The sequence below is a fragment of the Hylobates moloch genome, unplaced genomic scaffold (assembly GCF_009828535.3).
Source record: "Hylobates moloch isolate HMO894 unplaced genomic scaffold, HMol_V3 SCAFFOLD_2, whole genome shotgun sequence".
NCBI classification, from domain to species: Eukaryota; Metazoa; Chordata; class Mammalia; order Primates; family Hylobatidae; genus Hylobates; species Hylobates moloch.
The window spans coordinates 98,975,515-98,989,768 of NW_026652277.1; the positions used below are offsets into that span (position 1 = coordinate 98,975,515).

General features: G+C 33.3%; 1 protein-coding gene across 2 annotated transcripts in view; it reads left to right on the top strand.

The window, feature by feature from the left end:
* The window catches only part of EYS (eyes shut homolog), a 2,056,951-nt gene that overhangs the window by 906,933 nt on the left and 1,135,764 nt on the right, over positions 1–14,254 (top strand). For both annotated transcript variants that reach the window (XM_032154320.2, XM_032154329.2), the window contains exons 20-22: positions 2,027–2,198; positions 3,139–3,217; positions 11,263–11,462. In XM_032154320.2, coding sequence (XP_032010211.1) covers positions 2,027–2,198; positions 3,139–3,217; positions 11,263–11,462 — 451 coding nt within the window. The remainder of the gene's footprint in view (positions 1–2,026; positions 2,199–3,138; positions 3,218–11,262; positions 11,463–14,254) is intronic.

Sequence of the window (14,254 nt, forward strand, 5' to 3'; positions counted from 1 at the left end):
ATCACTAATTAAATATAATGTGTTTGTGATATTTTTATCAAGAACCTGAAAGTAATAAAACGTTAAACATGTATCAGACCTTTGCTAGGTTGTTTTCGATGCATGCCTATACTCTGTCATCCCAATAAACCTATGATATACCAATAAGTAACCCTCATTTACAAGTGAGAAGCTTGATTGATTATGCTTGTACTCAATTTTATTGTTAAAAGTATCTGCCCTTTCCTGGGGGAGAAACATTCTTTCCCATTCCATTTCTGTTGGACTTTGTCATATAACTTGATTTGTAGGTGAAAGACTGAAGAGCCACCTGTATTTTATGTCATATGACCAAGCCTAACACGAAAGGGAAGTGTCTTTTTTCCTCTTAAACACAGATGTCAGTGTCCCAGATAGAGTATGCTTCATTAACACTGGTCTCAGAGTGAAGACAATGTAAAGAGGATCCGTAACTCACTCTAGTCATGGAGAGTGAGTGGGAAATAAAACTGTGTCATGAACCTCTGAAACTTAGTGTATTTGGCACATAGAGCCTTACATGTCAGCTATTTTCATTATTGTCTTCTTCATTGTAATAAGCTTATTACTTATCTGTATTCACAACTAGGTATTATGTATTGGCTACAGGAACCATGTTTTCCAATTGGTATCCACGCTGTTACTCAGCATAGCAACTTATGCACATATCAGAGTAGCTGCAGGGTAGGTAATTTAAAGTAATGATCAGAAGCTCAAGTCAGAGGAAATATGATTTAAATTCTTGTTTGCTGTTATGGCCTGTGTGACCTGGAAGTTTTACTTACACTCTGAATACTCACCAGTGAGTTAAGATTGAGATCTGCCTATCGGTTTGATGAGCATTAAATGTGCAGGAAGCCTTAAGGGCAGGGCACACCTATAAGTGCTCAATCAATGCTAGTTTTTATTAGTAGATGCTTGCTACTAATGGATATAATGGACAAAGAAATTATTCTGACAATTCTACAATGGTTCTGTGCTCTTTCCAGATGTTTCAAACATGCGAAACACAATCTTGCTTTCCATTAAGCTCCGCTTATGTTATTATCTAGGTGTTTTCTATCTGTAAATTATTACCTCCCTAACAACATTTCTGGGTTAAAAGGAAGTTTGTTTTTTGGCTTGGTACCTCTAGTTGAGCATAGAGGTGGTTCCTGGTAGGGGCTTAAAAAATATTCGCAGGGGAATGGCGTGAACCCGGGAGGCGGAGCTTTCAGTGAGCCGAGCCTGGATGATTTCTCAAAAAAAAAAAAAAAAAAAATTTAATATATATATTAGATCTAGTTTATGATGTCTATGATAGTTTAGTTTGTTATAGTAATGAATATCTATTTCTTTTATCTTCCTATAGTTAGTTTATTGGCCTTTAAAATCCGGTTATAGAAATCTCAGAGAGCCCATTAACAGGCTCACTAAAGCCAAATTTAGAAAACTTCAAACTCATTCTTAATTCTTGTAGGTAATAAATGTTTGACTCTCAAAGACCATTACAAAAAATATTATGAATTAGTATTCACAGTGACAACTTGATATAATTCATTACTTCACTAATATTCTCAACAAATGATTGCCTTTCAAATCCTTGTCTACATGGAAGGTAGCTATTTTTATTTTTTTATTATTAGCTTTATGAAAGTATATTTAACTCACAATATTTAAGACTTAATGTCAAGGGAAAGTTGATAAAGATAATTTTAATTATGCTCTTTCATAAAACAAGAGCTAAGTACATTTAAGATGACAGATGCTGCCAGTTTTAGTCACACTAAAAACAATCTCCTCAGTAGATTAAGCTTGTGCTTTGTTTTTGTCATTCACATTAAATTAGTAAACTGAACGTTCACAGACCTAAATATATTTAACTTTGAAATATATTTTCTTTTGCTACCAAATACCAAGTTATCATAGAGAGAGGTCTTCGTTTCTTGGTGGTGTTTACCATAATGAACAAACTTTTGAGTTTTGTATTAAAATGGTTTCATGTTTTGCCTTGTCTGTTCCAACATAGGCATCAATTGTGAAATAAATCTAGATGAATGCCTATCAGAGCCCTGTCTCCATGATGGAGTTTGTATCGATGGCATCAATCATTATACTTGTGACTGCAAGAGTGGGTTTTTTGGAACACACTGTGAAACAAATGCAAATGATTGCCTTTCAAATCCTTGTCTACATGGAAGGTAGCTATTTTTATTTTTTTTTATTATTAGCTTTATGAAAGTATATTTAACTCACAATATTTAAGACTTAATGTCAAGGGAAAGTTGGTAAAGATAATTTTAATTATGCTCTTTCATAAAACAAGAGCTAAGTACATTTAATATGACAGATGCTGCCAGTTTTAGCTAATGCAATGTACTGATACATTATTTCTGCCCTTCTTTTATTTCTGTTCATTAGCATAAAGTAATTTTCTATAAATGTGGATTAATTAGACTTTAATATACTTAAAGGTAACTGCTCATGGTAATAGAACTAGCAGGTAAGATGATGAGACATTCTATTATTTGCTCTATGGAGAGATAATACCACACACTTGGTATTTAAAATGTTCCTAAGTAAACTGCTTCTTTCAGCCCTATGTGTATGAAAAGTATTTTATGACTCTATGAATCTGTATAATAACTCCTCTGATCATGGATAAAATATTGGTTAATACACATGTAGAATGAAGGTATTTCTAGGAGATGCAGGTGGCAAAGAAGAATGTATCACAGATGCACAATGCTGCTTGCTTCCGCGTTACTTTTCTTTTCTAATCCTGCCATCTACTTTGTAAGCAGGGAAAGGGGAAAGAAGGTTGGCAGCTCACTGCAATGCAGGCTGACCATAGCTAACTTCAGTTTCTCACATAAGCCCTAGACATACTTTTTATCTTTTAAAACTGTTCATTCTTTTCATTGCCATGGGGAAAATGGCAAAAATGAAAATTGATCCGTTTTTTTTCAGTCCAGTCACCTTCAAGGATAAGAAACCCAGGAATAAACTCTGCTTTGTGTTGCTCATGGGAGTGCTTTTTTCACCTGAACTAGGAAAGAAAAGTTTAAATGGTGAAACTCCCTTGAAGTTATGCTTTAACATCTACTTATTTGAAAATTTAATTCTAATTCTGTGTTTCAGGTGCACAGAACATATTAATGAATATCCATGTTCATGTGATGCAGATGGGACTGGCACACAATGTAAGATCAAAATTAATGTAAGTCTTATAATTTTATTAAAGTTACATGACAAAAATTTAATTTAAAAGAAAAATCAAATTGCTTGCTGTAGATTTCAGAGTCATTTCTTCCACAGTTGTTGATGATTTAACTGTTCTCTCATCTTTCCTCTGTGTAATTCTTTGGCTGCTCCAAACAAAACTACAAATCATGGCTTTTTTTTTCCCACCTTTTCCTTCTTTGTCTCTTGTTGTTACAAAATTCCACGGTTCCCCTCCCTCCCGCCGACCGCCCCACCAAACTAAATCCTAGAAGTATCCATTATCAACAGTTGCTCAGATGGCCTTAATTTTACCATCTGCCTCGTCCTCCCTGGTCTTAGGAGACAGAGGTATCTGTAGATCTGTAGGGATGACATAGGATTCAATTAATTCAGATATCACAAGGAGAATATAAATACTGGATGTATATATCAGGAAGTGGGCAACACCTTTAATATTCTCAGGATATGTCTTTCAATCTTCAGGAGTCTCATGCGGTGTGATTGACATATGGTATTTTATATGGGATGCCTCATTTGTTGAAAAATGTTGGTTGACTGAAAATTGTGACCGTTCTTGGTGGATGAGAATCTTGTGAGCCTTTTGGAATACTGGGGAGTTCTTCCAAATCATTTTTGATTGACAGTAACATGGTAAAGGGAGGAAGCATACAAACTAAAAGCCTTTGTCATTGTGAAACCATGGGTATTTTATTACATTCTTTGTGTCTCTCTCCCTCATCAGTAAAACATAGCTATACTAGTTCTGACATCACAGGGTCATGTGTGAGAATGCACATGAAACACAGTAGCTATTCAGTAAGTGGCCCTTCCAGAGAGGGGTGATGGAGTAGTTAAATGCATTCACGGAGAACCAAGATTGACTCTATATTGCTACTTACCTACTGTGTGTTCTCAAATTACATTTATTTTGAAATTATGTTTTGACTATTCGATAAAAATAATCACAGTAACTACCTCAGGTTATTGCAAGAACTAAATGAGATAATGCATGTAAAACAATTAGCACATTTTCTGACACACAGTTTTAAAAAGCATAATTATCTGTTGATATTGTGTTTATTTTGTTCTGGATAGTGAAAGCTATTCTTGATGTGGAAAAGGAAATGTAATAAATAAATTCCCTGGTAGAGAATGAATGAACCATACGTCTTGTTTGCATTACCGCAAATATTGCCTGAAGTAATCTCTAAAACCGTATTTCTTGATAGTACAAATATCATATTCTTAGTTTTGAATTAAAATATCAGTAAATAGATGTTTTTTGACATGTGTATGTATATATGCATGCATACATATATACATACACAGCCAATATTATGAGAGCAATTGTTAAAATTCTACCTATGTGATTCTAGATTTTTTCCTAATATTGTTATTTTAACATAAGAGTAAACTCATCATACTCAGTGACTTTTTTGTCTTAGAAGTATATCTTAGGAATCATTCCATTAAAATTCAAAGAGCCCTGATTCATTCTTTTTAATAGCTATAAAGTATTCCAAATAAACACTGAAGACCATACTTACCTGATGAGAGTAAGAGCACACCGGCTTACCTAGATCCTATTAAATGAAATCACTTTTTACAAGGTGTTGACCAATTTCATGCAGAAATGGGTAACTTGTCATTATTTTAATTTATATTTTCCTAGGTTACTATCAAGATTGAACACCTTTCCATACTATTATTTGCCATTTGTAGTTCTTTGTGCCTTGCCTACTTATAGCCCTTTGCTTTTTGATTACTTGCCCTTTACTTTTTGATTCGTATATATTATTTTAAATTATAGATAAAATCTACTAGGTTCTGAAAAAATACAAATCTTTTATGGAGTCTGGACACTCTTACTTTATACAGCTTATGAATTGTGAGATTTTCGTATTTTTCTTTACCTTTTTCTTCCTAACTGGGCTTTGCTGCTCTCCAAAGAAATCCTTCACATTGCAATATTTAAAATATATTTTTCTATTTTCATCTACAGTTACAGAATTCATGATACTTTTAGTGCTTTAACTCATAGTGAATATGTTATGATTGATAAAAGCTAGGAATCTAATTTAATGGTTTCTTTTAAGTATAATCATTTTTTCCAAGAAATTTTATCAAAGGGTCTGTTAATTCTTTCTTGATTTGGAATGCTCCACTTTTCATATAATAGATTTCTATATATGGGTTAGTTTTTGAACTATTCTGTTTCTTTACTTCTTATCTCATTTGCACCAGTACCATCTAGAATAATTATTATATTTTAATACATTTTTTAAAATTGTGTCATGTTTCACTAATACTTTAAGTGTACTCTATTTGTAATTTTGCTCATTCTGTAAATCTTAGATATTGAATTTCTATAAGAAATTGAGATATAATAATCATTAGATACACTTCCTACCTGACCAGCTCCACATGGAAAGTGATCTACATCTCTCTCTATCTTACTTACTAGCTGACCTATTTATTTTAACTTTCTCTATAGTGCAATGCTTAGATAACACACTCTGCAGGAGATTCATGAACTGTTTTTCAAGGCTAAAGAGGCAAGAGAAATGGAGAAAGATAGGCAGTACTAACTGAAAAGAGCACTCAGGTCAATAGAGGGCAAGGTGTTATATGTGAAGCTCCTTAGGAGTGGAAAAAATACAGTTTGTGTTAGGGCTGGATGGACAACAACACAAAATTGCTGTGATGGTTAATATTGAGCGTCAACTTCATTGGACTGAAGGATGCAAAGTATTATTCCTGGGTGTGTCTGTGAGAGTATTGCCAAAGGAGATTAATATTTGAGTCAGTGAACTGGGAAAGACGGACCCACTCTCAAATTTGAGTGGGCACCATCTAATCAGCTGCCAGCTCAGCTAGAATAAAACAGCCAGAAGAACGCAGAAGAACTAGACTGACTGTCTTCCGGCCTCCATTTTTCTCCCATGCTGGATGCTTCCTGCCCTCAAACTTTGACTCCAAGTTCTTCAGCTTTTGGACTCTTGGACCTTCCACCAGTGGTTTGTCAGGGGCTTTCGGGCCTTCAGCCACAGACGGAAGGCTGCACTGTCAGCTTCCCTACTTTTGAGGTTTTGGCACTTGAACTGGCTTCCTTGCTCCTCACTTTGTAGACGGCTTATTGTGGGACTTCACCTTGTGATAGTGTGAGTCAGTACTCCTTAATAAACTCCCTTCCATATATACATCTATCCTATTCGTCCTGTTTCTCTAGAGAAACCTAATACACTTTGTTTTGTTTTTTGTCCAAGTGACAATAAGAAGGAAGCCTTAAAAATTAGAATTAATGCTGGAGAAAAGCAAATGCATGCCTGGGGAGAGAACATATGCCATGACTAGTGAAAAAAATGTAATTTAAGTTCTGGATGTGTACACACAAACAGAAAAGAAAAGTGAGTAGGGCAACATAGAAAGCAGATATTTTTCTTTCAAGTTTGATAAGTCTTAGGAGGATGGCATGTGTCCTTCCCATATACCATGCGTATGTACATGGAAGCAGTATTATTTTTAAGATATCAAATTATAAATATATGTTATATACTGAAATGGAAAAAACTAATTACAGAATTAAAAAATCGTGACTTTCTCAGATGAAGGAGAAATAAGAGAATTCGTGCTTTAACTCATAGTGAATATATTGTTATGAGCAGACTTAATATAAAGCAAGGACTCATATAAGTTCTCTAAATAAAAAGGAAAGAATTAAAGAACTGTGTATAAATAGCAAAGACATGGAATCAACATAGGTGACCATCGGTGGTGGATTGGATGAAGAAAATATGGTACATATACACCATGGAAAACTACACAATGATAGAAAAGAGTCATGTCCTTCACAGCAACATGGATGCAGCTGGAGGCCATAAAACTAAGGTAATTAATGCAGGAACAGAAAAACAAATATCATATGTTCTCACTTATAAGTGGGAGCTAAACATTCAACATCTATGGAGATAAACACGGGAATAATAGACACCGTGGACTGGAAGAGGGTGGAGGAAGAGAGAGGAGAATGGTTCCAAAAAATGACCTATTGTATGCTATGCTCACTACCCAAGTGCAATACACCCGTGTAACAAGGCTGTACACGTATCCCCTGCATGTAAAAAACTGAGTACGCACACATGAGTGCATGTATTTGTGTTTCTGTGAGTGTGGACTGTAATTTATGAGCTTTTTATTTAATATAATTTACATTTTGTCTGCCATGTATATCATGTATATTTTTCTATTTTTTGTTATTCTTTCATTAGTACATAGTGGATTCTGGCATTCAGAAAATTATTTTCATGTATCCAAATTTACTTGATTACAGAACTCTAAAGGTTCTGTGATTTTTGATAGGTTTAAAAGGGACTTATTTAACAAGTTCTTCCCATTCTTTTTATTTGAAATTAAATGATTGAACCATCAGAATGCTTTCCAAGAGAGGGTTTGAGTTGGAGTCCATCTCCCTCAACAAATGGTCAGCTTTTTCCTACAAATTATTTTAGAGAATATTGATATCCTTTAATCAGAAACAAATCTTTAAAATAAACAAGATCTTGCAAAATGGGAACATTCATTACACACAGAGTAACTTGCTTTTTCACTTAATCAATTATAGAAGATTATTCTACTTTATATATATATATTATATATATATATATTCTATACTACCGTATATTGTTCTACTTTCTTCTTATTAATATTCTATTGTGTGGAAATACCATATTTATTTAATTAGTATCCTTTTTTGGATATTTAAGATATTTTAAGTCTATTGCTCTTAAAAATTCTTTCTGTGTTTTAGGTACAGAAGTTTGAGCTCATTCTAGCTATTTCATAGCAGAAAATAATCAGCACTACTTTTAAGACCCCCTCTTGCTCATCTGTTTGTGTGTGCCCTATCATACTTGTGTTTATTAGAAATATTTTCCTACGTATTTGTTCTGGCAAAATGTGATTATTACTTATTGGTATATGTATCTTTTGTTTAAATAAATGCCCTTATGTTCTCTAGGTATTTGTTCTCTAGCTATTCCACTATTTGCCCTACTCCATAAATCTTGAATCCCTAAGTTAGGGAAAGCTTATCATGACTCATGCAAAAGTGAGCCCAAACCTAGATCAGAAGAGCAAAACAAGTGGGGGTAAGAGAAGTTGCATTTCCTTTTCCAGACTCTTTTTACTACCAACAGCAACCACATGTCACTTACAATGCTACAGATTCCGTAGTTACATCTAATCAAAGTTCTCAGTCTTTTGGATTGCCCAATCCTGCAGCTTGCAAAGTAAAAGCCCACAAAATTAATGAGATTTTGAATATACGAATTTAAAAACACTGGACTACACTCGCAGTTTTTATTCAGAACTGGACAAAGTTCACACAATTCTGTAAAGGTTAATAGACCTTTGCAGAGGGAATGTTAGGGACTTAGTAGGTACCTTGTTCTGTTCCCATTCTTCAAATAGTAGTTCTCGCTGTGTCTGTTTCCCTTTCTCCAAGATCTTAATTGAGGAAAGTATTCCACTACCCAAAACACCAATGCTAAAAAATAAAACGTGATGCCAAGAGAGAAATGTTATGGTGAAGATGACATTAGGTAACTTCTTTTTCTAGGCAGTTAAGAGATCACAGGACAACCCTGTGGATCTAAATCACATCCCTCAGAGAGAACACAACTATCTGAGTCAGTGAGATAACTGTCACATTTACTAGCCCAGTTAGTACTTTGCCCTGTCTAAGAATTTCACAATGAATATATCACTGCCCTGTTCCTTTCATGCTCCTGCACATTTCCTGCATAATATTTTCAGTACAAGTTGAATGAATATATCACTAGGGTCAAGCTCTGTTGTCTAGATTGCCCTGGTCTGCAGGATTCCTCCCAGCTTCCATCTCTTTCTCTAAATACTCAACCTTTTATATCTTTTATTTTCTGAAATTACTTTAGTGAACTCTTTGGGAAAGCACTTTATTATATTAAATAGAATATAGCAAAGCAATATAAATGATGATGAACAAAAGGAAAGGCATCCTTTTAAATTTTTAAACCAGGAAAGATCAAGAACTTTAAATGACAATTTGATTTCCTCTAAAAAGAAATTGCCTTTGTATTTCCCATTAAGCTTTCTAATTAATTTAGTAAAAGATTCTTGAAACCCTGGAGACAGAACTTTTGGCAGTTTAAAAACTATCCCTATCTTCCCATGGGAGATACAATTCAATTAGTTTATGTAATGTTTTCTAATAAATCATTCTAACATATCTAGAAATAGAGCTAAGGGAGAAACATGTTTCCATGCCACTCCCTGTGGAATTCTGCATTTCTATTCCATAAAAAAACTTCAATACCTACAGGATAGTCTACTATGTGCCCTTGTAACAAGTTCACATTTTCAGCAAAAGTGGAACAAATATAGCATTTGTTTATAAAAACATACTTAGTTCTATCACTTGTGGGGGGTGGGGGTGTACAAGATCACTATCTAAGTTCCAGGCATGACTGGAATATTATACTGCAGTGCACAATTCATTTCTAATTGAGGATGATGCTAATTAATCTCTCTGATAACTTTTAACATCATCTAATTTTCCAGTGGATACATGATATTAATGCAATGGCTTCCATAATAGTCTTGTCAGTATGAGTTTTTGTTGTTAACACTTTTTTTTAAAGTCACTAAATATTTGTAAGCATAGGTGTCAATTAATGAGTAATAATTCTAGAAAATTATCACTTTTCAAGGTAAAACGCTGAAGAAGTATTTGTGTTTGCATATGCAATTATCCTTGAGAATGTGAGAACTCAAGACCTAGAGTGCAAAATGATTCAAGTTGGTTTAGGTTCATTAAGATATTATCTTTAGGTAAAACTCATTAAAAATAAACAGTTTTACTAATGATGTCATAACTTTCCATAAATTATTTCTCAGAATTATGGGTGCAAATCTTTTCAGTTTACATTATGAAAATAATGTCATACCATGTTTGTGGTACTATGACATGTGTTTTCCACAATGTAAGTATATATATAAACCCTAAACTGTAAACTTAAAAGCATATGGTATGATATGGTAGAAGCTAAATATACAGAGAAACATATTTCTTGTTCAAATTAAGTGCCAAAAGATTGAAATAGAGGCTGACTGAGCCCTTGGCCTTCAGAGTGGAGAAGAAAGAAAGATAATATTTACTGATCACATATGATGTTTAAGACACAGTGCCATTATTTTATTTAACTCTCATAGCACACCATATGAGGTGGGTGATATGATCACCATTTTGCACATCAATGTAGTTACAATAAATAAAATACCATTTGTTGAATAAGTAAGTAAAACTATGAGAAATTTTAAAATATTTTTAAGCTTAAAAAGTAATAGGTATTATCCAGATTCGTCTAACTCTACAAGACATCTGCACTTCTGCAGCTATACGTGTCAGAAATGCTGGACATACATTTGGACAATGCATGGGAAAAAGTAGGTAATTAAAAGATGATGATTGGATTCAAACTTCAGCTATTACAGATGTTTTAGCTATTTTACATGGCTATAAATGCTTTGTGAAATGTTTGTTCTAAGTATGTGATCAAACCCAGAAATCCTTTGAAATTTAATGGAAGTACTATTAGTCATTACCCTAGGAGAGCAGAGTTGAACTGGGGCTGTTTGGGGAAAACTGAGAGGTATGGTAGACACTAAGGGCCAGTGAATTCTGTTATCTGCAGAGGAAATTTGCTTTAGCACCATTATTGGCGGCAGGGGCAGTTCTCTGACATGGTACATGTTTTTATAAAGATTAATAATGATTTTATTTCTTGGTAAATGAGCAATAGAATATTTGACAGAGTCTTTCTGGTAATAAAAGGTAAAAAACCACTGACTATCATAAACATATATTTCAATTAACAGGGGAAGGAAATGTCAAACAAGTTTGCACATCAGTTTGTTAGATTATGTTTAAATAAAAATATAATTTTATTAAAATGGTCAGCCTTATACTAATAATCAAATTTGATTCTGTATTTCTTAATCTAGGACTGCACATCAATCCCTTGTATGAATGAAGGCTTCTGTCAGAAGTCAGCACATGGGTTTACTTGCATTTGCCCACGTGGATACACTGGTGCATACTGTGAAAAAAGCATTGATAATTGTGCTGAGCCTGAACTGAAGTCAGTCACCTGTCTTAATGGAGGGATTTGTGTTGATGGGCCTGGACACACTTTTGAATGCAGGTCAGTATTTATTTACCCACGAGTAAGTAAATATATATTTAGGAGAGCTTATAAACATCCCACTAGTAATGCACTCTGCAATGTAAATACTAAGTTTTCAAGTAAGATTTTATCTTATATATATATATAAGCACAACTTAGAAAATAACAGTTACAAAATGGCATTGTTTATATTTTCCAAATATCATATTCCAAGTATATTCATATCACTTCCATGTTTTGCTTTCCCAGTTAAATCATCCCTCATTTTATAATTGTTTTTTATCTCTTCTCCTTTCTCAAAGTGGGTTTTTATTCTTTTTCTCGAATATTTTATACCCAATGAATGATTTGTTAATATTTCACATTTATAGAATAATTCCTAGCCAGAGATTCATTTCTGTTACTATGTCTATCTCCTGAGATCTTAATAGGTTATAAAAATTTTATTTGAGTTATAAAAGCAAATTATTCTATCACTATATTTTTAAACCACTTTTTAAAGGTATAGTTTTTAACTTTTTAGGAGATGAATTTTTTTTCCTTTGTTATTTCTGATTATATAGTATCTCCAATAGACTGGTCATTTGAGAATTTAGTCACTATCTGTTCAACTTGTAAAATGATAACCGAACCCAGGTATTAAAAAATATACACACAAACTTTACCTCCTTTCAGTCTCATTTGTGGTAGGCTGATGTTAAGTTAAAATTTGTGAACTGTATTTCTATCATATATCTTAAATTACTGACAGGTTTATCATGTATATCTTGATATATAGTTATTTACTACTAAAGTATACTTATCATTTCTATATTTTATTATTTCTTTTTAAGACACTAGTATATTCTGCCTTCTATACAATACTGTCACTTCCCTATTTTCTGTGTTCAATATCTAGGGCATGTTTTGCCTATTTATATATTTTGATATCTACTGTATTTTTTATTTGGTGTATATCTCTAGTAAGACACACATAGATGCTAATTTCATATAAGTTCAAGAATATTAACTTACATTTACCATAGGCAAACAATGTTTATTATCATGACATAGATATTAGTTATTACACATTGCCTAACATGCCATTTTTGTTTGATATACACATACATCAGACATGTGTGTGTACCTGTGTATGTGTGTGTGTGTATTTTAAATCCTTCTTTCTTGTATCTTGTGTTTTGAACATACTTTCTGTTTATTGTACTTTTATAGATTGATAAAATACAGTAAACATGTTTTTATACAAATGGAAATTATATAAAACAAAACTATTAAAATGACCGCTGCAAGGATTCTCAGGGTTATAACCTAATAATTGCCTGGACTAAGTCATTAATCATAAATTGAACATATATTGCTGATGGATACAGTGTTAAAAATCAGGATTCAATTCATGGAAATACATTTTGTTCAATAAAAAAATGGATTATCGAAATAAGGAAACATAAGCCTAAAATGTGTATTTTTACAATCTGTTAGTATTTGTTAAATCAAGCACTGTAAGAGCTCTTAGTCCATTTAGTGTTGCTATAACAGAATAACAGAGACTAGGAAAGAGGTTTATTTGGCTTATGCTTCAAGTGGCTGAAAAGCCCAAGAGCATGGCTTAGGCATCTGTTTGGCTTCTGATGAGGGTTTCGTGCTGCACTATAGGATGGCAGAGATGTGAATGTGGAAGCTGGAATGCAAAAAGGACCAAACAGGAGAGGCAACCTTGCTTTCTGACACCCACTGTACCCAGAACTAATCTTTTCCTGAGAGAACAAATCCAGTCTCATGAGAAAGACTTTAATCTATTTTAAAGGTCTCTTCACTGTGTACAGGTACCACTTCCCAACATTGCTGCACTAGGAATTAAGGTTCCAACATGAGTTTTGGTATGGACACCTAAACCATAGCAAGCTCCTATATAAATATTCCTTTTAGGGAAAAGTTATCCATGGGCTAGCTAGGCTGATTTTTTTTTTTTTTTACAGCATGAAGCCAGTGGAATTCAGATTGAAGATGCCTGCTTCTTTTCCTGGCATATTTCCCAGGGATAAGCATAGGCATTCATTACTGCTATAAAGTTATTCAAATTGTATTTAAATAGGAGTCATCTGTCTCCAAAATTATCATTACTGATTCAATGTGTTTAAAAGCCCCTGAAGATCTGTCAATGGTAATGCTCTGGGAGGTGCAGTTTCTATTGGGACCCCACGCTACACTCTGAGAAGTCAGAGCTGGTGCCAAGTCAACACAGTCCTTAGATAGTTTACTTACCAAAGAAAACTCATATTCTAGGATAGGAGGTAGCGGTTTTCAAGTTAAATTATCAGATTTGTTCATGGTTTAAGGGTTAATCCATAGTATGTTTATGTAAAATCATAATAAAATTATTTGATATTTAAAGAAGAAAATTGAACTTACTGTTCTGAGTTCTATTTTGTGTTCTCTAAATTTAATCAAAAGGAATCATGTCACTCTTAAAAACCTGGTAAAATATTTTGTTGTTATTATCTTTATACTATTTTTGCTTCAAAGTTTATGCCAATCATAGTAAAAGTTAATGTCTTCATTCTTGTTGCTGGTTTGCTAATGATTTTGCTAAGGTTTGTTTGACTTTAATTGGGAAAATTACTCAACTTTATAACTTTGCACCTTAAGGGTATTTATCCTGAGGTCTTACTTGCAAGGAAAACTATTTTATTAAAATATTTCAGCCTTTAATGACCTGCAGAATATTCCATAGGCTTGCTCTTATAATTATTTTAGAATTATTTTTTCCAATTGAAATTTAATGCTGAATGACATTTCGCAAATAAACAAAA